The sequence below is a fragment of the Haliotis cracherodii genome, unplaced genomic scaffold, assembly GCF_022045235.1.
Source record: "Haliotis cracherodii isolate W230 unplaced genomic scaffold, xgHalCrac1.p SCAF_27, whole genome shotgun sequence".
Classification (NCBI taxonomy): Eukaryota; Metazoa; Mollusca; class Gastropoda; order Lepetellida; family Haliotidae; genus Haliotis; species Haliotis cracherodii.
The window spans coordinates 3,891,062-3,915,724 of record NW_027266283.1 but is presented as its reverse complement, the minus strand read 5'-3'; the positions used below and the strand labels follow the sequence as shown (position 1 = coordinate 3,915,724).

The 24,663-nt window shown below is 39.9% G+C and overlaps 1 protein-coding gene across 1 annotated transcript; it reads right to left on the bottom strand.

Annotated features, from left to right (window-relative positions):
- Positions 1 to 205: 205 nt before the first annotated feature.
- On the bottom strand, positions 206 to 12,985 carry LOC139473230 (uncharacterized). The gene is made up of 13 exons (XM_071255759.1): positions 12,909 to 12,985; positions 11,839 to 11,861; positions 11,097 to 11,264; positions 10,041 to 10,140; positions 8,473 to 8,627; positions 7,619 to 7,716; positions 5,518 to 5,612; positions 5,145 to 5,243; positions 4,566 to 4,679; positions 3,878 to 3,976; positions 3,061 to 3,396; positions 2,005 to 2,457; positions 206 to 542 (listed from the first exon to the last, which is right to left on the bottom strand). Exons 1-13 carry the CDS (start codon positions 12,982 to 12,984, stop codon positions 244 to 246), a joined length of 2,115 nt encoding a protein of 704 aa, XP_071111860.1. The 5' UTR covers position 12,985; the 3' UTR covers positions 206 to 243.
- Between the last annotated feature and the right edge of the window lie 11,678 nt (positions 12,986 to 24,663).

Genomic DNA, 24,663 nt, shown 5'->3' with positions numbered 1-24,663 from the left:
GACGATATGTTTGTTGGTAGTTCATCAGAAGCATTACTGACTGTATAACGTGTATATTTCTATAACAGGTGGGCTTGGCAATGAAGACATACTAAAGGCCCTGTATATCAGGTCGATAGGTGCATCAGGTACCTGGCCATCAGGTAAATTGGAATTAGTATAGCATTGAATTACGAGACAACAATAAGCTGATATTCTTGCTACATTAATTTATTTTCAAAATCCCAGTGAAAGCTCAGTTTCTTAACAAGCGGGTACATCATCACAATAATCCCATCTCGGGGTGGCTCTGTCGCCAACATAGCACCAGAGTCGCCCAGCAGGGCGGGTTCTTCCAAACGCAGGATCTCGGCAATAGTTGCCGTTCTCTGCTTGGGTCGGTGTGGCGTCATTTCCGTTTGCGATGCCGAAGTAGGCATCGCCGTAGCTGTGTGTGTTGGGGGTGTTGCAGGACCAGGCTTGGCATGTGTAGCCCCTCGTGGTGGTTGAGTGAGTGCCAGTGTATACGGCGGTGCCGCCTTGCCTTGCGTAACAGGTAGACGCTGGAACGGTATTAGTGAGTGAGTGAGTTGGGTTTAACGCTGTTTTGAACAATATTTCAGATACATCATTGTGTGTCAGCTGTATAGGGGGGGAAATCCAGAATTGTTGCAGATCTTAGGTGCTTACCACTCGGTCGAAGCCCATGGGCCCTGGTATGGGGCTAACAAACACGATACATGAATATTGAGTGAGTGAGTGAGTTATGTGTAACGCCGCTTTTAACAGTATTACAGTTATATCACGGCGTGTCAGCTTAATGTGGGAGGAAAGCCCAAAGTGATGCAGGTCTCAGACGTTTACCACTTCGGTGAAACCCACGAGCACGGGTATGGTGCTGACAAACCTAGAAACATAATTGGGGCGAACCGGGATTCGAACCCACAATCATAGGTTTCTGGCGTGCCCATGGGACACAATTCTGTTCAGCGAATCGCGGCGCCTTAGACGACTGGGCCACCCGTGCCCCCGATACATGAATGGGGCGAATCTGGAATTCGAATACTATTTTTCTGACATTTTCTGATTTAGAAAGGAGGAACAAATCTAATACACCTTGAGTGAAAATATGTTTTACAAATAGAAAAGAAGAAAATCGGTATAAATTACATTTTTATCTTTCTTTCTGGGGTACTGATTTAAAAAAAATAAAGTTTCTGTATTATTTCAAGTAGGAAGAAGTGGTTTTTTTCCATTTGATTAAGACGTATTGTCAGCGTTGGAAATTGGTACTTGTCCTGTAGTCCTTGCCAAACTGCCCAATAGTTAAGAGATCATAAGGACTAGTAGACATTTGCCTTTTAAGGGTTTTGCTACATGTTATCATTATAATGACTAGTGGATCACACCTGTTAGTTTCTAACGCTGACTGTGATCGTGGGTTTGGACATTATCTTTCTGTAGTGTCGCCAGTTCTCTCACAAACAATAAACAGATAAATATATTTCCGAGTAACTAATGTCACATCCCTTTTTTGCCCTACTCCGTATTCTTTAAATTTTAGTAAGTTTAGATAAAACAAGAAGATACTGCTCAAAGATCACCTTTAAAATACGTGCTCGTTTAAGTGACAGATTGTCAGTCATAATGTGTTGAAACTGCACTAATCAGATGTTCAGATTATATCACTGTGTGAGTGACCGAGGTTTAACGCCGCTTTGAACAGCATTTCAGTTACATCACTAGCTTAATGTGGGAGGAAAGATCGAAGTGATGCAGGTCTCAGACGTTTACCACTTCGGTGAAACCCACGAGCACGGGTATGGTGCTGACAATCCTAGAAACATAATCGGGGCGAACCGGGATTCGAACCCACAAGCATAGGTTTCTGACGTGCCCAAGGGACGCAACTCTGCACGGCAAATTGCAGCGATTTAGAGTACTGGGCCACCCGTGCCCCCTATCATATCAATATGATACGAAAGTTAAATGTAATCTCTGGAGACGTGTATCCCTATGTCTCACCGTCAGTGCATTTAATGTTGGTTGCAGACCACAGGCCTCCCTGGCAGTTTGACACACGGACATAGCCCCCAGTGCTTGCCATGCCTTCCTTGCAGGTGTAGGTGGCGCTGGTGCCAGACACTGTCACGTCCGTGTTAGGCACCGTTGGGGGCGCCTCACAAGGGCACTCGGGAACATCACAATAGTCCCATCGTGGACCACTTGGATCAGCGACATAGCACCAGGGTCTTCCCGTTGGCTGGACTCGACCCCCTGAAGGGTCTCTGCAGTAGTTGCCGGATTCCTCCTGGTTTGTTGTCGCGCCGCCGGACGCTACGCTGAAGTAGGCGTCAACGTAGCTGTGTCTGTTGGGGGTCTGGCTGCTCCAGGCTTGGCATGTGTGGCCGTTCTTGGTGGTGGACTTTGTTCCACTGTACACGGCTGTTCCGCCCACCTTGGTGTGGCAGTCTGAGGCTGTCAGGGAGAAAATTAACATGTTATTAAATGTTCTGGAAGCGTCAGCTTGGGTTTACACCCCTGAACAGTATTCCAGTTATATCACTGGGGCCAGCTTGATGTGAGAGGGAAGTGATGCAGTTGTCTGACCCTGGCAAACCAAGAAACATAATAGAAGTAAAACTAGGATTCGAACCCACGGTCATAGGTTTCTGCCTCAAATAAAGTACGCAATCTGTAAGGTGAATGGCGTCATCTTAAATAACTTTCCGTTCCCTGATATCCCCAGCCCTTCCCTTCCGGCAGGGGCGGACGGGTAGCCTAGTGGTTGAAGCGTTTGCTCGTACCACCGTAGACCCTGGTTCGATTCCCGACACGGGTATAATGTGTGAAACCCATTTCTGGTGATGTCCGCCGTGATATTGCTGGATTATTGCTAAGGGCGGCGTAAAACCATACTCACTCACTCCCTTCAAGTAAGCGATGACTTTTAAAACGAAAGCATATTTCGTTCCAGGAATGGTACCATTTTCATTGTTGTTTAATCGAAATTCAGAACTTTGTGACACTGCCGTTGCTTTTAATGGAATAGAATAGAATATATCATAGAATGTATCATACCAGATGGTGTTGTAGTTGTTGTAGTCGTTGTAGTCGTAGTCGTAGTTGTGGTAGTTGTTGTTGTAGTAGTTGTTGTAGGCGTACTTGTTGTAGGAGTGGTGGTAGTCGTATCGGTAGTTGTACTGGTCTCTGTTGGAGTTGTTGGAGTTGTAGCTGTAGTTTCGCTGGTTGTAGGGGTTTTAGTAGTAGTAGTAGTAGTAGTAGTAGTAGTAGTCGTAGTAGTACTCGTACTTGTGGTAGTAGGTGTTGTTGTTGTAGTAGTTGTACTGGTCGTGGTTGGTGTTGTGGTCGTGGTAGTAGTAGTTGTCGTCGTAGTGGTGATAGATGTTGTTGCACCTGAAATGAAAATTTAATATAAAGTTACATATTTCAGATCAGAGTGAGTCTGATTTATCCACTCATAAACACGCTGCAGTCATAGCACGACGTATGATGTTGTATTACACACAAGGGAGCCCACTATCGGCCACACAACACTAAAGGACTAATCTGCTCTTATCTGGGTACCATGTTAATGACCGTCATTTAATAATCAGCAATGATCGCAATAACAATGTGTCACCATACATCCTGAAAGTGACGCTACGCAAAGACAGGCAGGAATCATACTGGTTAAAAAGAACACACGTGAAATGACACATTCTCGACAGGAGATACCCATCGTTGCACGGAGATTTAGGGAACAGATGGCGTACATACAAAGAAGTGACGTCACAATAAAACAAAGATACGTCATGGAGTATAGAGAAACGAATACAGAATCTTGCCATTTTAACAGCAGAGTTAAACAACTGGAGGTTTAAGTGGCTGACCGTACCTGAAACATCACAAACGTCGCCGCTCCAGCCGTCGGGGCAGTTGCAGGTGCAAGGGAGAGTGTTCTGTGTACCTCCGTTTTGACACACCTTGGAACAGGCTGTAGAGAGAAACTGTATGTCAAACACATCTCCATGGCAATACCTACTGTATTGTGTTACAGCCCGATATGCACAGTGTGTGTACAGGTGAAGCACACAACATACCTGATGGCTGTAGACTACATGTACAGGTGAAACACACAACATACCTGGCTCCTGTAGACTACATGTACAGGTGAAACACACAACATACCTGGTGTCTGTAGACTACATGTACAGGTGAAACACACAACATACCTGATGGCTGTAGACTACATGAACAGGTGAAACACACAACATACCTGATGGCTGTAGAGTACATGTACTCGTGAAACACACAACATGCCTGATGGCTGTAGACTACATGAACAGGTGAAACACACAACTTACCTCATGGCTGTAGACTACATGTACAGGTGAAACACACAACATACCTGGTGTCTGTAGACTACACGTACAGGTGAAACACACAACATACCTGATGTCTGTAGACTACATGTACAGGTGAAACACACAACATACCAGTTTTTGTAGACTAAATGTGCAGGTGAAACACACAACATACCTGGTTTCTGTAGACTATATGTACAGGTGAAACACACAACATACCTGATGTCCGTAGACTACATGTGCACATGTCTGGACAGTTGGTGATGTAGAATGAATATTTGCACTTCGTGTTGTCGGTGCAGTAGCTCTTGTCTGTTAGTGATCCACAGGCAACTGCAATCAACAAGCGTTTATACAAATACCTTAATTACAATTGCTGAAATCAGAGTCAAAGACAAGCTGCAGTTCAGGTACGTATTAGCGCGTCTGCGAATTAATTTTGGTTTACGCCAAGCTTGCTACAGTTCAGCTACGTATGAGATAGACAGCGAATGAATGTTGGTGTAGGCCAGTGAATATATGTACGTAACATTATTGTGTGCGAACTTGATTCACTTGACAAAAAGACCACTAGTTGATAGTATATGCTTCACACGACCAGGAGTCTAAGCAATGGCTACATTACCAACTAGTAAGTCCTAGCCAGTAATACATGTGCTATATTCCAGAAGGCGTTCACCAGACTAAGTAAAGTCGTAAAGAACCCCATTGAAACTCTGAGCTGCGCAGTTGGCTCTACAGAGGGAATTCTTGATGGGCAGAAGTAGAAGATATTAGGAGATTGTCTTATTAACTCACCTGTCTCGCAGGAGTCTCCGGACATGAACGCCGGGCAGGAGCAGGTGCAGGTCGCCTTGTCCAGAGTTCCTCCATTCAGGCACACCTTGCCACCACAGTCTGCGGACGAGATATACTCACATATCAATACACAAAGTCAAACGTAGATGAAATCGGGGACACCAGCAATGGGCTTCACACATTGTACCCACATTGATCAGCATAGGCTGCTAAGGACCAATTCTAACCGGGAATCTCGACTGGGGTAAGTGATGACGACTTTGTGGGTCATGGTTTCTCAGCGCGTTTGTAGTGAATGCACGTTTAGGCAGTAGCATAAAGCATTCGTTTTCACAAAGTTTAATTATAAGAACCAGAATTGTTTTTCCCTTACCACAAAGGCCGGCTGCATCTCTCGCCAAACAGTCAGTCTTACAGGAGGCATCTGCACAATAGGTAAACGGTTGTGGCTTGTCCGACGTCAGTTGTCTGCCAATGCGATACAAATTTTACCATCGGTATCAACAAGGATTTATTTTATTATGTTAATATTGTTTTAAATCAGGTGATGGCGTGTTGTGAACCTCGCCAACTCGATGGCTACGGGAGCATCAAATACATAGATATTCACCCACAGTTCGAGACAAGCAAGTGTTGCTATTAGATTATATGGCATATTTCCCAGAGGGAACCAACGTCATTGCAGCCGATCTTGTAATGTTCTGTGAGGGCCAGGGTCATCTTTTACAATATAATAAGTTACAGACATACTGGCAAACATAATTTCCCTCCTGTTTTACTAAAACAAAAAGTGTTGATGTCCTAAAAGGATTCTGTTTGGGGGGTCACAGAAAATGTTCGGCATTTTGGTTGGTTCGTTTGTTTGTTGTTTAATACCGCACTCAGCAATATTCCCGCTATATATAGTCGCCTTTTACGACAAGTATGGGTTGCTGAAGACCTATCCTACTCCGGATCTTCACGGGCCATGAACTCAGATGATGGGGATTGATATTGTACATTACATGCAGTCGATGGGCATATTTCCAATGGCAATATACTCAAAGGACACGCATACATTCCAAAATTGTTTACATTTGTGTAATGCAGGTATTGTATATGGAACATTCCTTCTTTACCACGTTACCCTACAAATGATTATGTTACTCTGCTGTGTAGATATCTACATAAATCCAGGCCCTTATAAACTATCAGATTTTAACATAGTTCAACTACGCAGTGTCAAGGATAAGACAGTCCCCATATCTATTGAGTTTTAATGTTATGACATTGTCCATATTACACAAACGTGGTTACAACCTGGCATTTCGGACAGTCAACACTCTATTCCTTGCTATCTTTTACCGTTCAGGCTTGATAGCAAAACTGGAAGTGGTGGCGTCGCAATATATGTCAGGAATATTTAGAAATCTCAGTAAGGTTTTATACCAGGCAATTCCACGAGCTATCAATTTTAAATCACATAAATTAAAAACATTTTACAAAATGGTTAACAAGTTGGTCCCTGAATATCTATGTAATCCTTTCCCTCTTAATGTCTTAGCGTGCGCACGGTAAAATTAAAGAACTTCTTCACAGATACAGGCTGTAAATGCTTGAACAGTTAACTACTACAAATCATTTTACCCGATACAGTGCGAATCTGGAATGAATTACTGGATAATGTTCAATGAAACTGTCCTGTATTTGTCTTCACTAAAAGTATCAAAACAACAGAAAATCCTAAACTATTTGGCTTTAACTTAGACTTTATTACCCGTTTCTGTCAAATTATCCATTCAGGTTAGGATGCAGTGATTTAAATGCACACAAATATTCATGATTCTACGACCTGCTCCTGTGGAAACCATTATGAGTTCGAGGATCCTACACATTACGTCTTTTTATGTCGCAACTACTGCAATCTTCGGAACAATATGTACTACTATAGAAAGGATATGACTTGGATTCAGTATTATATGGAAATGCCACAATATCTACTGATCCGTTCATTTGTTCATTGCAAAATCTAAAAGATATAAAGTTTGAACATGTGTCTACTTTACGATTACATCAATCAAATAGTTGTTTGTATGTGTGACATGCATGTATGTAGAGGTATAGCTGGTCAAGCATATATGTGTACATACGTACATGTGCATGTCCCGATATATGTATATGTGTATTTATGTATTTGTGTATTTATGTATTTGTGTGTGAAGTATATATTTGCATCAAAATATTTGCAACAGTAGGTACAATTAATCTCATTTTATAATTTCATGTACAATTTACTCTTATTAATTGTTAAATGTCCTTTGTATGGAGAGGTGTTTAAAAAGGCTTTGCCTGTTCACCATTCCATTCCCTTTTTTGGAAATAAATATTGTTTAAATCAAAATATGGGGTTCACCTTTCAAACAAAGTCTTGAAGTACTAATACGTGGAGTTACGAGTCGTCGATGTCAGTGTTCTTGCACAGATCTAATACATACCCTCTTGCATAGTTACAAACGATCTTTTCCTGGATACCACTGGCCTCGCTGCATTCTGCTCTGCCACATCCTATGCGCGCGACATCACTAAGCACCACCTAATAAGACAGCATGGGTCACGTCTAGTGAAAAGGGCATACGTTTGTTATTACGTAGACGTACGTACTTAAAAAAACATTTGTTATTACGTATACGTACGTATTTCACACGCATTTGTTTTTACGTATACGTACATACTTCACACACATTTGTTATTACGTATACGTACGTACTTCACACACATTTGTTTGTACGTATACGTACATACTTCACACACATTTGTTATTACGTATACGTGCATACTTCACACACATTTGTTATTACGTATACGTACGTACTTCACACACATTTGTTTTTACGTATACGTACATACTTCACACACATTTGTTATTACGTATACGTACGTACTTCACACACATTTGTTTGTACGTATACGTGCATATTTCACACACCTTTGTTATTACGTATACGTACGTACTTCACACACATTAGTTATTACGTATACGTTGACACTTCACGGACGTTTCCTAATGTTTGCTTCAGTCCCTAACCAGTCAGTGATCTTCGTTATTCAATAAAACGGCAACGCCAGAGAATAACCAGTCTCGATTGATTATCTGTCGAAACAGATTCCATTGGGTGTAAAAGGCAAAATGGTGGCGTAAACTATATGAATGACTCACTGACAATAAGAATAACACCGAAAAGGATTAGCATGTCCTTCTCTACCGGTAGCGCCCGCCACTCGCACAAATCGCATACGAAAATAAAATCTCAGTCTACTAAGTCCTTAAGATTCACTGTTGTTTACTCACCTGTGTGTAATGACCAATGACGCCTCCATTGACAGATCCGGTTCCATACTCGAAGTCCTTAATTTCATCGTGCCAGAGGCCTACAGCGTCCTCATACGAATACCAGGGTTGTGGCAGCGTAGCAACATTCTGACCAATAATAATACCATGCAGACCTGGAAATAAGGTTATAGGCTGCTGTATACGGCGAGGGAGTCAGTGAACAGGGATTTAGTGATGTGGGGAAAGGTTTAAGGGCATTTGTCAAACAGTGAGTTTCTGTTTCCAAGGTTGGTTGGTTGGTTGTTTAACGCCGCATTCAGTAATATTCCAGCTATAAGACGGCGGTTTGTTCCCAAGGACACAGTGATACAGAGAGAGTTACATTTAGTGAACAGGTACTTGGTGACACAGTGACAGCTAGTGAACAGGTACTTGGTGACACAGTGACAGCTAGTGAACAGGTACTTAGTGACACAGTGACAGCTAGTGAACAAGTACTTTGTGACACAGTGACAGCTAGTGAACAGGTACTTAGTGACACAGTGACAGCTAGTGAACAGGTACTTAGTGACACAGTGACAGCTAGTGAACAAGTACTTTGTGACACAGTGACAGCTAGTGAACAGGTACTTAGTGACACAGTGACAGCTAGTGAACAGGTACTTAGTGACACAGTGACAGCTAGTGAACAGGTACTTAGTGACACAGTGACAGCTAGTGAACAGGTACTTGGTGACACAGTGACAGCTAGTGAGCAGGTACTTAGTGACACAGTGACAGCTAGTGAACAGGTACTTGGTGACACAGTGACAGCTAGTGAACAGGGCTTGACTAGCGATACACTGAGAGCATTAGTGAACATCGTTTTGTCGAGTACGTCAGTTAGACTTTGAAGACATTACAAGACAGATGATTCAACTAGTCCTCCATTTCTGGGATTCGAACAAGATGTGAGTGTTTATAATAAGCGAACCCCAACCATAGACAATACATACTGAGTCGTGAGTTCAAGCATCCAACAGCAATTTTATGATATGTTGTTTATCCTTGCTATCCATATATAAACATTTGAACTACTGACCGAAACATTCCATGAAAGTAACTTCTGAGACAGTCAAGGCAAGTATTCCTATTACAGTGCTACCATCAGAGTTTTATATTTGACTAAAAGGTATATGCGTCCTTTGGTTTGGTGCCTTTCGACGTAAGCGGCAGAGAACATTGTGTTAACGCTCTCCTAATTTAAAAACTTCTTTTGGTAATACGAACCGCTCATGTCTTTGTAATTAATATCCTAATAACTAGATCTAGACATGTGACAAATATATTTTTATGATATGCATTTAAGGGGGAAATGATTTAGCCATAGTGGAAATGATTGTAATGAGTGGGTGAGTGAATGTGGTTTTACGCCGCTTTTAGCAATATTCCTGCAATAACACAGCGGGGGAAACCAGAAATTGACTTCACTCATTTTACTCATGCTGGGGAATCGAACCCATGTCTTCGGCGTGACGAATGAATGTTGTAACCACTTGGCTACCCCACCGCTCCTAATTGTAAAGAAGATAAGCTTAGGAACCTACTTGGTACAGATCGCTTGTTTGAGGCAGATTCATGAGCTCCTATCTGTCCACACTGCTGAGCCCATTTCTGGGCAACGGCGGCAATGTCAGCGTCCCATATCTGCAAAGTAGAAAACATAAGTGAACAATCGCTTTCCAATCTACGATTCCGACTACATGTAGATCATAAATATGTCTATCAGATAGTGATGATACCAGGTGAGAAGAAACAGAGGATAGCACAATTGGCGCTGGGAATTGGTTTTCAAGTCGTAATCCTTTAGGACGATGTCTGAATGGGATGCATTATAAATAGCATACAACAATGGTTGAAATGGCCAATAAGAAACACGTATCTGTTTTAAAACTTCACACTCAAGAACGACGCTATCTGATTGACGTGACATCAGGTACCGTACAACAATGATACGTGTGGGCTTCAAAAGTCCCCTTCGACAGTTCCCTGTTGCTGGCTCTTTGATATTGGGGTTGGTCAGGTAGGCTAGTGGTTAAAGGTTTCGCTTGTCACGCTGAAGACCCGGGTTCGATTCCCGACAAGGGTACAATGTGTGAAGAGCACTTTCTGGTGCCCCCTGCAGTGATATTGCTGGGCGTAAAACCATACTCAATCACTCTTCTGATGTTAAACAGATGCATTAACACAGCTGTAGTTAAACCTACTTCAGAAATGTGATATGTATCTTTGACAGCAGTTCTACGCTGATGAAGAGAAGTGGTACGTCACGTATTCTGTGATAGCACTATTTCAGCAACATCACTGCGAGGGATGCCAAGAGTAGGAGAACATGGGTTTCTCACTCCCGATCATAGGTTTCTGGTGTTTCTAAGGGACACAACTCTATCACAAAGCCTGAGATGACTGACATCCTCCCCCACCCCTGCCACCATACCACTGACAACCTCAATTTCATGTCAACTGATCTCTTTACCTTGAACACTTACCCTACTAATACTGAGACAGTTTGTCACATCGGCATTGATTCAACACGACAGTGATGAAATATTACTTCCTTGTGACTCCACGTGTCTACACGATCATCTAAACTGCTGACTCACCAATTTCATCATCCCTGCAGCGTTTGGTTCCTGAGCCCTGAAAGCGTTGTGTTGATCAACGAGAACCTGCGCCTCCGCAGCGCTGAATGGAGCTGGGTTGGATTTGGCAGCATCGTCAAGGCACATGCTGTGGTCGGCGACAAGAGCCGTGTAGACAGGGTCACATGCCTGTGTAAATTAGATCGAAAAACCCTTTCCATAATCATATGAAATGGCTGCAGAGAGAGTCCACTGCACGATTCCGACTTACAGTTCATGTATATTACAGGCATGCGTTATTAATCACTATCAGTTTGTGACGATACTGGATAATCTATCCCCTCCGACCATTGCTTTTGGGATGGGTGAAATGGCTGCCGTATGTTCAATCTGGCTCGTCTTCATCGTGGTTTAGAAAAGGTAATAGAAATTGTAATTTTATCTTCAAAGGTTATACCCGAATGATCATACGCACCATACACACCATGAGCATCATACGCATCTTACGCATCTTACGCATCATAGGCATCATACGCATTATAACCACCATAGGCATCATACGCATCATAGGCAGCATACGCATTATAACCATTTTACGCACCATACGCACCATACGCATCTTACGCATCATAGACATCATATGCATTATAACCATCATACGCATCATGCAGGATCAAATACATTAATTTTTTGTTGTTGTCTGGTTCTTACTTTGCTATGCAATAGTTTACTTTCCTTATGCAAAAACATATAAAATACTTACCGCTCGTTTATTCCTTGATAGCCCTGAAAGATAGAAGATACATGTTGCTTTCATTTAGACTTGAAACCTAACTTTCGTACACCCCAAATGTAGCATTAAATAATAAGAATATTGATAATACATAATTGTATTCTCTGTCCCTTTTGACCCTAATATGATTGACAAGATTCAGGAAAAACCTGGCAAACAAGCGGACCTGCTTTCAAATTGTGGAGCTTGCATCCCAAATACCAAGTTGTCCTACTCCCCATTGTTCTCGGTGCCTCCCAATCTGTTGCCTGACACTGGGAGAGTTCCCGAATTTGATGCCAGAAATACAGCCCCTCTGACAATCTGGGTAATGCAGAAGGCTGCAGTGATGGGGGGTCTTCACATTTCCCAAAGGTTTTCGGTGGGTTCGGCTAAGCAGCGCTTCCTGGGAGAAGTTCCATTCGCTGTCTGAGCTGCGTTTAGAGGGGGCAGGAGCCCTTAGCTGATGAAGGGCCTAACCAGCCTGACCGTGCCAGGATCAACCAAACACTCTTTGCTGCATACACTCGGTTTTCTTTGAATTCATTCTCAGCTCCCAGGGGAGTATACCATAATACATTATATTATGTAGTGGAAGCGTGCAAAGCGTTGTGTGTAATATAACGGAAATAAAATAAAGTAGCCCTGTTAACACACGTGATTTGTCATACGAAATACAGAAAAAAGTTTTCAGACAGTGTAAGAAACAAAAAACAGATTATGTAGCCGTATTTGTCATCACCGTGACCACGTGCTCCGAGAAAATACTTAGGAAAAAAACTTAAATGTATAACAGCTTAATCAAAGGCAAGCGTCAACGGGAGATGCCCTGATAACCACAGGCTACCTGTGTCCAGACATTGTACTCAATAACATATATGAAACGTTTGTAATCAAGGTTATCGTTTTCATGTACGATAAATTGGTATACATAATACATAATAATATTTCATCACACAAAGAAGTTTTGAAGAAGTAACGTCACCAAAATTTGCTGGGGCAGACAATAAATCGAGTCTAGCCCCCCCTTTAAGTGAAGGGAAAGGTAGGGTTCAACTTACCTCGGCAGTGAGAGAGCGGAACACAGAGAAGTACCACAAACAGTGATATGGCGGACAAGTGCTTCGGAGAACTCATGTTCGTCTTCAGAAAATGCTGTACTTTTTTTTCATTCTACCGGTATTTATAAAAGCTGACAGGTGTTAAATTTAGGTAAATAACATGTGGCCAACTGTATAGGTAACAAAGAGAACAATTGACGAACATTGACGTGATATTTACACGTACACCAAGGCCAGCTGGTATTGACTACGTTGGTCACATCATATGACGAGATGGCTAACTGACCGACATAAGATAACTATGATGTCATTGAATTAAGAATTCCCGTTTCAAATACTCTGGTGATTTTAAAGTTTATTGTCAAGACAGCACTAGAACAGAGCAGATGCCAATCCAGCTCCAAGAGTATCAGAACATGAATTATACCTGCACATGGATGTATTTTGAGCTTAAGGCTTATTATTGAATGCATGTGTTTGTCTTTCTGTCAAATATGGAGTACGTGGTGTTCCAAAATTTTGTTTAAATGTATCTTGTTTTAGTCAGTTAATCAATAATATTTCGCAGATTATACACTGCATGTAAGGTTTAGAGAGATAATGCAGGGATGCTGCTGTTTTGCGGCGTCAGGCAACAAACACATACCTTTTATGCAAATTCTGTAAGTGGTGGTGCCATTGGTAGGACAGGGCAAGCTTACCCTTTTCGCGAACACCTGGTGTCATCACTATTTGATAATGATTCACCAATTAACACATGATTATGACACAGTGGAATTTGTTAATCGACTCTGTGTTTTACAGAAATGTCTTATGAGTGAGTGACCGAGTATGGTTTTACGCCGCTTTTAGCAACATCACGGCGGGGGACACCAGAAATGGGCTTCACACATTGTACCCATGTAAATTTCTTATGAATATGGACAGTGTTGTGTCGCTTTTATCTCAGAGTTCGCAGGTTTTGACCATCGTCTAAATACTGCAATTAAAATCAACACTTGTCAGGCAATACTGATACTCTTCTATTACCACCTGCTTTGTGAAGCCAACTTTGACAGCCTATGGCAGATAACAAAGACGGAAATTACAACTTCAAAGTAATTGTTAATGTGATACGAGTATAGCTGTGGGGGTATATAACTCCTTGGGTGTTGGTCCTAGGCACACTTGCTGGAATAAACCTTAAGGACCTCACAGCTCTGTCCTCTCTTGTTTGAAGGCTAGCTCCCAATAGCTAATTCCCCATATCGAGGCAAATTGATTGTTTGACAGAAAAACTGTCGTCCGTCGTTAGGAAACAAACAAACAATTACTTATTCATGTAAACTATGTGAGCGGTGGGAACTGAGGGTAGAGCAGGACATACCGTGTTCATGAACACCGAGTGTATCACTGATTTTCAGTGATCTGTTTATATAATTATCATCATTATCTGATGGAATGTTTGGTTGGATAATCGAGACTGATTATTCTCTGGCGTTGACGTACAGCAGAACTACAGAGGATCTGGTGGAAGCGCACGCATCGTCTGTTCATTTCCTAAAGGGAATTAAATATGCAATGGCCCTTGTAAATACATTGACCACTTTTTTCATGTTTTCAAAAACATGTTCCAGATTTTGTGGAAATTGATGTAGTGTAGTTAGACCTAATCGCTTTCATGTGTTTAGAACGTAAACGCAAACATGTTAATTGGAACATTTGTCAGGGATTACAACGATTCGCCCTTTCAATGTTATTGCCGAATGACCGAAATACGTATAGACCAAAGACTCCCTGACCCGCGGTGGAACGGTTTGTCCACATGTCCAAAGAGGGTGCCACGACAATGGAATTGCTATCTGTGGAGTTTCACGCCTTGGCATACATACAAAACAATGTGGCATCTATGTCACTCAACTGTCGATTTTACTCACAGATGTCCCTAAGAAATTGTCATTATCCTCTGTCACACTCAGTATATACAATGTGGATATTTCTATCTGCATATAGACATTTGTTGATAGCACATGCCGAGATAATAATGAGCAGATTTTTATAACGCATCTTTTGTTGTCTTCTTCTAGCCATAACGACTTCAACTTGTTCAGTACACGTGTATCCACTGTATTGGGAAGATTGCGCATGAACAGATGTGTGGCTTGATTCACAGCGGCAGTGTAAGGAATATATCTTCTACTTTTTTGAAACTTTATTCTCATTTCCAATAAAATACAATGTGTAACATTTCAACAGTTATACATTATTCAAAATCCACCCCTCTTACTTTCAAAACATATTGCTGATATAGACAATCATAAAATATATCATACTACTATTCTTTGCTAGGGTTGAAAAGTCGGTGGAAGAAAGACCAGAACTGAAAGAAAGCTGTATATTTGCAATTTGAGAATGCAATTAATTTGGTCATATTGTAGTATCTTATAACTTCACGTTGAATATATTTCAACTTTAGCTGAAAACCCGTTCGTGATTGTTTAAACACAATAAGTTGATAAGTAATATAACTACATTGAGAGAGTTGTTATTCTTCCCCTTAAATCCAAATAAAATATTCTCTTTACAGAAATCAACTCTTCCTTCCACAGATGCCGTGAACCAGTTGAGAACAAGCTCCCACATCTGAGCAACATATTCATGATCACAACCATAAAATGCATGTACAATCGATTCACTATATTTACCACAGAAGTTGCAACTTGATGAACCTTTATAACCAATACTATGTAAATATTTATGTAAAGGTAATATGTAGTGTATAATTCTACACTGAAACCATCTCAGTTCTACGCTCTCGGTACACCTTGTTGCCATCAAATTAAATCCCACTCACAGTTCATCGGTAAATACTTTCTGTAAAGTTTCTTCCCACTTAAGCATTCCCTGACATGTTATAAAAGCTGCTTGTAAGAGTGTTTTGGAGAAGAGTTTACTGCCTTTATTACACCTTGTGAGTAGTGAAACATTGTATGGCAAAATTGGTTGAAAAGAGACTCTAGGCAAGCTCTTAAAGTTACCATTGCTTTTTCTGGCAAGTTGCATTATTGATTGAACTATGCCCTGATATGTTAGGAAATTTGTTGTTATTCCATATCTATCAATAAAAGATTCATAGGAATATATTTCACCTGTTTCATCAAAAGATCGCCAACAAATGTAACTCTAGATCTTTTACAAAACCAATATGTCAATACTACCACTGACATTACTCTTTGATTAGAAACTGTTCCAGGCTTGTAATGCATCTTTCCAAAAGTGTGTTGTCTACAGCAGGACTAGTATCATCAGTGACATATTTAGCATCTGCCATCCATTATCTGTTTATGTTTGGGATAGAATTCAATGAAAATAATACTCATTTTGCGTTACTACAAAGTATTTTTTCGCCCAGAATATTTTTTTGTGAATCTATCATTACTTTAATAAAAGGTACTTTTATCCCCCCAAACTGATATGGCTGTGTCATCACATTTCTTTTAACCTTGTCTGGATTTCCTTTCCACACAAAAGAAAACCTTTTTTTAAAGTTCTCTATTACTTCATCATTAGGGCTAGGTAAAGATGTAAACATTGATGATTTAATTTTGATAACAAAAGTTATTTTAAAACTGTATTTCTACCTATTGGAGTCAATAATCTTGATTTCCATACATTCATTTCCCTTTCAAAAAATTTTTCAAATTTATCTGTATAGTATAAGTCAATAATTTCTTGCAAATCAATAGAAAAGTTAATTCCCAATACTTTAAACGTTATAGGAGTCCAGTCAAGATTCTACTCTTTACAGAGCTTATATCGTGATCTCTTTTTGAACCAATCCATATCAGTTTGGTTTTGTCAGTATTAACTTTAATCCTGAAAACCTAGCAAAAACGTTAAGTGTATTGAAGTTAACACATTGTAGAGGCCCTTTTCAGATCCATCTAACATCAAAGTTGTATCATCTGCAAATTGTGCAAGTAAGTGTTCAATACTGCCAGTCTTTATTCTCCTCATACTTTTGCTTTTCTGATCATTATTGCAAGTATCTCTGCACATATAATAAATATATTAGGCGATACCGGATCCCCCTGACGACAGCCTTTTGTTATCTTAAAAAAGGGCTAACAAACCCATTTACTAAAACACTTGATTCAATATCGCTGAAAAATATTGATATCCATTTTACTATGCTTGGACCAAAGTTGAAAAATTTAGATATATTTCAAGGTAAATTGTCTATCAACAGAGTCAAAAGCTTTTTCAAAGTCAATCAGCATAAGTAATCCAGGTATTTGATATGATTCAGTATATTCCATCAAGTCATATATCAATCTTGTAACTTCCCCAATATATCTTCCAAGGACAAAACCTTTATGATCTTCACTAAAATGTATGCTTAAAACTTCTTTAATTCTACTTGCAATTACTGCTGACGCTAGTTTATACGGTGTATTCAAGAGAGTGACATCTACGTCACTGAAATGACAATTTTACTCGCAGATGTCCCTAAGAATTTGGCATTATCTTCTGTCACGATCAGCATATACAATGTGGATATTTCTATCTGCATATAGACATTTGTTGATAGCACATGCCGAGGTAACAATGAGCAGACTTTTTGTTGTCTTCTATAAACGTAGCCATAACGACTTCAAATTGTTCCGTACACGTATATCCACTGTATGGGGAAGATTGCGCATGAACTGAAGTGTGGCTTGATTCACAGCGGCAGTGCAAGGAATATATCTGGCCACATAAGTATACCGTTTATGGTTATCGTACTACAGCAAACCAATGCTTATTGATTTGGTGATGACTTACTATCAAAATGCATGGTATTTATCTGTACGTCCGCTTAAAGAAAATCGTACTTTATACTACCTATTCTTTTCTAGTGAAACATATTTTACACGTAGCGACTCAGAGTAACATCCCTGCACACACATTACTTGCAATGTTCTAAACATGCTGTGAACAGGTATGGAAATGGATGGGTGAGCCAGCGGGATTATCAGCTTCACATGAAATAGACTTTTATTGTCTAATCACTCAACACTTTCAGAGAGGGAGAGGGAGAGACAGAGAGAGAGAGAGAGAGAGAGAGAGAGAGAGGGAGAGAGAGAGAGAGGGGGGAGAGAGAGAGAGGGGAGGAGTCACACAGAGAGAGGAAGAGAGAGACAGAGAGACACAGAGAGAGAGAGAGAGAGAGAGAGAGAGAGAGAGTCTGACATTTCATTGAGACAATTTTGAGAAAAGGCTGATGAATGATGATTTACATTGCTTTTTGTATGTGAGACTTCTTGGTTCCATGAACAGAGAATATCACTCTGGGTTTTGTTCCGTGAGAACTACCTCTTGCAAAGCGGACTAATTGTTCAGTACATGAAGTAAACAACCGTATCTTTCTGTGCACATTCCGAACTACTTCTGGCCGTGATAGGTGATACAGGTAGTATTTCCACTTGGTTTCACTCAGTATCTAACTGCCTTGTTCCAACAGTCAATATGTGAAATGTCTTGATTGCTAGACCACAAACAACCGTACTTATCCATGTAGCATTCCATTTCACTAATTACTTGAAGATGATTTGAAATACATTTGGCATAGCATATGAATATCTGTGAACAGTAGTAAATTCAATTCAATGGTCAATTCATATGAACAGCTGTATTTCGCCAACAGATCGTGTTTAACCTATGTAATATGAAGCCATGAATTAAAAACACAAAGTAAAACCAGCGTTATCTTTAGATATTTTCCTTCATGACGTCACATTAAAACAGACGCGTCTCACCATATAATGTTTCCATTGTTCTGTCATCACGCATATACACGAGTTGCGGCCATGTGGCCAGACTCCATCCATCTGAAAACAGTGGCCTGATATGACCTGTTGTACAACCCTCAAACAACGCTTACTTTGTATCAAGTTTGATTTCGAAGTACAATTTACACAATGTGTCGTTCTAACACGAATAATTGTTCCACAAAATAAAGCATTCCCATATATGCAAACAAATAACATTTAGAAAAGTACAGCGAGACACAATAAATAATGATGTAAAGGAGCACATTAGTATAGTACAACTTGAATGACAATTCTAATTCTTTTCAATTTACCTTTCATAATACGCACAATATTTCTACAAACATTCTGACACTGTGCAACAGAACAAGCGGCGGAGACGATGATGCCTTATTCTAGTTCTAGTTTATTTATTGACAAACTATACGGTCAACTGCATTGTCCACCATTGGTCAGAAGAATTAATTATCCCGTACAAAGAGGTTTGTTTTCCTTGCTTACCATTTGTTAAATATAATTAGATATATAAAGAAGAGTAATTATGGACGTCAACGTCTTAGAATAAGGAACAGAGCGTTTAGGAGAATATGCTTACTCCTTTTTCTGTGGTCAACCACTCCAATACAATTGATGGTAAATCTTCTGAATGTTTACCGACACAGATATAGATCAGTTCTAGTTGACTACCCTTTCATTAGAGTGCAGTGGATACGAAACTAACAAGACGCCTGACTTCCATGACCAGCTTCTGCAAGAATCGTACCTGCAAGCTTTAATGCTGTGAAAAAAACTTCTGGTTTTTTAAACAAATATTAATGAGATGCCTTTAGTGTAAAGGTTTCTCAACCATCCCATTTATTGCTATGGATTTCCAGCAAAATCCTCATCAGAAAATGCCAACTGCACCTCTGCACCTTAGCTGTACATGATATAAGGAATTACTTATGGCTATATCCCGGGTTCTAAAGATCCTTACTCTCATGCTTTCTTAGTCGTAGAGAAAAAACACCTTTGTGGCCTAGGGCCCACTCGCACAAAGTGAGTCGTATGACGCTCTTTGAAATATTCCACACACTCACCACTCTAACATCTGACTCTGACCCTGTTCATATTTTTATTGTTTCCTTTAAACTTACATGATTATCCGAGACTTGAACGTTCAAATGATCTTATAGATAATGCCCATTTTGTTTTTTAAAAATATAGTAAAGAGTTATATATTAAAATAAATTCTCCCTCAAAGTATACTTATTCAGCGAAAACACTCCAGTTATAATTACAATTGCATTTATCGTATGTCTGGAAAATAACCACAAAAACTAAATCAAAATTAATTCAATGACAACACAATTTGGAACAATATTTTAATACAATTGTTATTGATATGGCATCTTGGTATCGTCGTCTTGGGAGCCGCAAGTGTATGAGTTGTGATTTATTGTGTGTAAGGGTATTCCATATTCCTTTGATTTCAAGATTCTATTTCGTTCAGCCATGTTCGCATGGACATGTGTGATACATTCCCTGTATTTGTATTTTTTTCGAATTTGTGTACCTTACTGGTAATTTTTGAAACTTGATCATGTAATAAGTATGATGTATGTACGTTGCCTTTTTGTTTACCAAAGAATCCTGTTGGTAACAATCCTCGTACATTGTGTGAACTTTTATATGAGATGAAAATCTCTTGGCTTGGCTATACCACAAGGAACATTGTCTCAATTATCAGGCTATTGCACAATAAAACTTAATGTGCTATTCTTGGACTTTTTAACCTTTTTTTCAAGGGCCATTATCAGACCATTTTTAAATTGAAATAGTTATATGCACATTGCGAAATATCATTATCAAAAATGAATAAAGTTAACATAAGATCAATAGCATCTTCTGAAATTATTATGCGTTAAATTGTATTTAACATTAGACAATCAGCGACGTACAGTGAGTTATTGTCTAACATTAGGTGCATAGTTCCTTAAAAGGGGAAGGGATAGTGGTTAAGTGGATAAAGCCTTGACTCACTACACCAAATGCATGGGTTCGATTCTCCACATGGGTAAAACGTGTGAAGCCCATATCTGGTGTTCCCCGCCGAAATATAGTTGGAATATTGCCAATTGTGGCGTAAAACCAATCTCACTTATTCACTTTAGTTACTTATGACTATTCTCATTGTGCTCGACATCTGCCAGAGGACTCCTTCTCAGGTCGATTGCAGGTTATTGGTGATCTTTAGACTGATACGTCTTACGTTGTAAATTTAATGTTAATCTGTTGTTTCTTTTGTACAAACACAATCCACACAAAACACACTGTGATATAACTGAAACACTCTCATATCAAGCTGACACAATGTGACATAACTGAAATACTCCCATATCAAGCTGACACACTGTGATATAACTGAAACACTCCCATATCAAGCTGACACACTGTGACATAACTGAAATACTCCCATATCAAGCTGACACACTGTGATATAACTGAAACACTCCCATATCAAGCTGACACACTGTGACATAACTGAAATACTCCCATATCAAGCTGACACACTGTGATATAACTGAAATACTCCCATATCAAGCTGACACACTGTGATATAACTGAAATACTCCCATATCAAGCTGACACACTGTGATATAACTGAAATACTCCCATATCAAGCTGACACACTGTGATATAACTGAAATACTCCCATATCAAGCTGACACACTGTGATATAACTGAAATACTTCCACATCAAGCTGACACACTGTGATATAACTGAAATACTCCCATATCAAGCTGACACACTGTGATATAACTGAAATACTCCCATATCAAGCTGACACACTGTGATATAACTGAAATACTCCCATATCAAGCTGACACACTGTGATATAACTGAAATACTTCCACATCAAGCTGACACACTGTGACATAACTGAAATACTCCCATATCAAGCTGACACACTGTGATATAACTGAAATACTCCCATATCAAGCTGACACACTGTGATATAACTGAAATACTCCCATATCAAGCTGACACACTGTGATATAACTGAAATACTCCCATATCAAGCTGACACACTGTGATATAACTGAAATACTTCCACATCAAGCTGACACACTGTGACATAACTGAAATACTCCCATATCAAGCTGACACACTGTGATATAACTGAAATACTCCCATATCAAGCTGACACACTGTGATATAACTGAAATACTCCCATATCAAGCTGACACACTGTGATATAACTGAAATACTTCCACATCAAGCTGACACACTGTGATATAACTGAAATACTCCCATATCAAGCTGACACACTGTGATATAACTGAAATACTCCCATATCAAGCTGACACACTGTGATATAACTGAAATACTTCCACATCAAGCTGACACACTGTGATATAACTGAAATACTCCCATATCAAGCTGACACACTGTGATATAACTGAAATACTCCCATATCAAGCTGACACACTGTGATATAACTGAAATACTTCCACATCAAGCTGACACACTGTGATATAACTGAAATACTCCCATATCAAGCTGACACACTGTGATATAACTGAAATACTCCCATATCAAGCTGACACACTGTGATATAACTGAAATACTTCCACATCAAGCTGACACACTGTGATATAACTGAAATACTCCCATATCAAGCTGACACACTGTGATATAACTGAATACTTCAGCATCAAACTTACACGCCGTTATATCACTGAAACACTCTGCATATTATTGCTATATCAGTTTGATGCATATGTTAACTAATATAACATTGTATAAGATAACTACGCGATAAATCGGAAAGAACAATGAAGAACGAAGCGTGGTTTATTTCTCGATAAAACATAGTTCTATCATGACGTCATTTCAGGATATTCGAACAAGCGCTCGCAACTTGATGACGTCTTGAATTGGACGACTTTATTTTTTAGAGGGAGGTGTCCAGTGAGTTGTTCACCGAAGATGTAGCTGGGCAGCGTAGATATACGCAATGGCCGAACGATCGCTTCCAAAAGAGCGAGAGATTTGGCGATATGTATTGGGAGAAAAAGTACAGGTAATCGACGTAAGGATTGTGAGAATATGCGGGAAATACCCACCTGTGCATAAAATGGACTTGTCCGACGCTGCTAAGGTCGGATTCTATGGAGGGAGTCATCACTATTACAATACGGGTAAACATTTTTGAAGCGTGTACATGTTATCATCACCGTTAAAGAGGCCGTTCATAATGTTGATATCTCATATGAGAAAAAAACGACCAGGAGTCGTTTATTTCTTAAACGATAGGACTGATGACGATATACTTGTTCTGTCATATGCTCGTAGAGTTCAGTGCCAAAAACGTCAAAGACCCAACCATTTCCCTGACGCGAAGCTGACGTACAATTCCAAGCGACGTCACGTGAACACATTCATTTACACGCATGCACGCACGCACGCACTCCATACGTCATCTTTAATTGTGTATGAAGTAAGTCTGCATATACACATTAGTATGCGGTTTTAATTGAAATAGTATTTTCACCTTGAAAACTTCCTTAAATCAAATGAAGTCACATCTCTTTTCAAGTCAGAGTTGATGGAGCTCAGTTCACGTGAGATTATGACGTTGCACATTGTCCATAGTATTGTTCGTTATATGCTAATCATATAGTGTGCCCTGGCATGACAGAGTTACTATAGTAATAGGAAGGAATACGTTGTTCTTAAACGTCTTTTGGTTTGGTTTGGTTTTGGTTTGTTGTTTAACGCCGCACTCAGCAATATTCCAGCTATATGACGGCGGTCTGTAAATAATAGAGTCTGGACCAGATACTCCAGTGACTGACATCGTGAGCATTGATCCACGCAATTTGGGATTTCTAGACATGCATCAACCAAGTCAGCGAGCCTGACCACCCGATCCCGTTAGTCGCCTCTTACGACAAGCATAGTCGCCTTTTACAGCAAGCATGGGTTGCTGAAGACCTATTCTACCCCGGATCTTCATGGGTCTCTTTTGGGAAGTATAAAATTCTGATCGGACTATTGAAAATGTCATAGCTCTAATTACTCATCTCTGCGTGCATCATTGTGAATTTGATCATGACAACTTTTTTTAAACAGTTATTAACATTCTGGGTTAACGTTGGTATAGAAATGAAAGAAACAGAAACAAAGGCGACAGTGATACTTTATTTGCTACGAACGCTAAATACGCCTCTGTTCTTCATTGGATGCAGGTACTGGAAACATAAACACAGAATAACTCAACGTCACATTTAACAATACAACAGAGATCAAGGCAGGTGAACTTTCTGGGTGAATATATATTATTATCACTGACTTCTGCTATCAACCATGTTGTTTTGTATTTGATACTGACCACTGCCATCAAATTATACACTGCCATTGAATATTGTACTACCACTCTATTGTGTACTGTCATTGAAATTACTGTACAGTAATTTGTATTGATTTGTAAACTTAGTAAAAATATTTATGCATTTGTTGATTGTATACCACTTGTTGTTTGTTTGTTGGTTTCACAATAAGTGATTTTCTGGATTAAAATATCCAAATTGGGAATCGGCACGTAACATTATCAATCAGTAGCTTCTGGAGCTGAGCTAGCATATGCTATTTAGATCTGAAATGATAAATTGCACACTTACGCTATTCATCTTAAGCACATTTGCACACCTTTCCATAGATCAGGAAACTACACATCTTTTCCTTTCTGATTAAAGCACAGATTGGGTTCTCTAAAACAATGAGGGTCAAAGAGCAGTAAAAATTCATAAACATGTATGTGGATGTATACGTCATGTGAAACCTACAAGAGAGTGCACACACTTCAAGGTCATTAGCCACATGTGGCCCCGTGCAGAGTTGCGTCCCTTGGACGTGACAGACACTTATGATCGTGAGAAAGAATCCCGGTTCTCCCTGATTATGTTTCTACGTCCGTGTT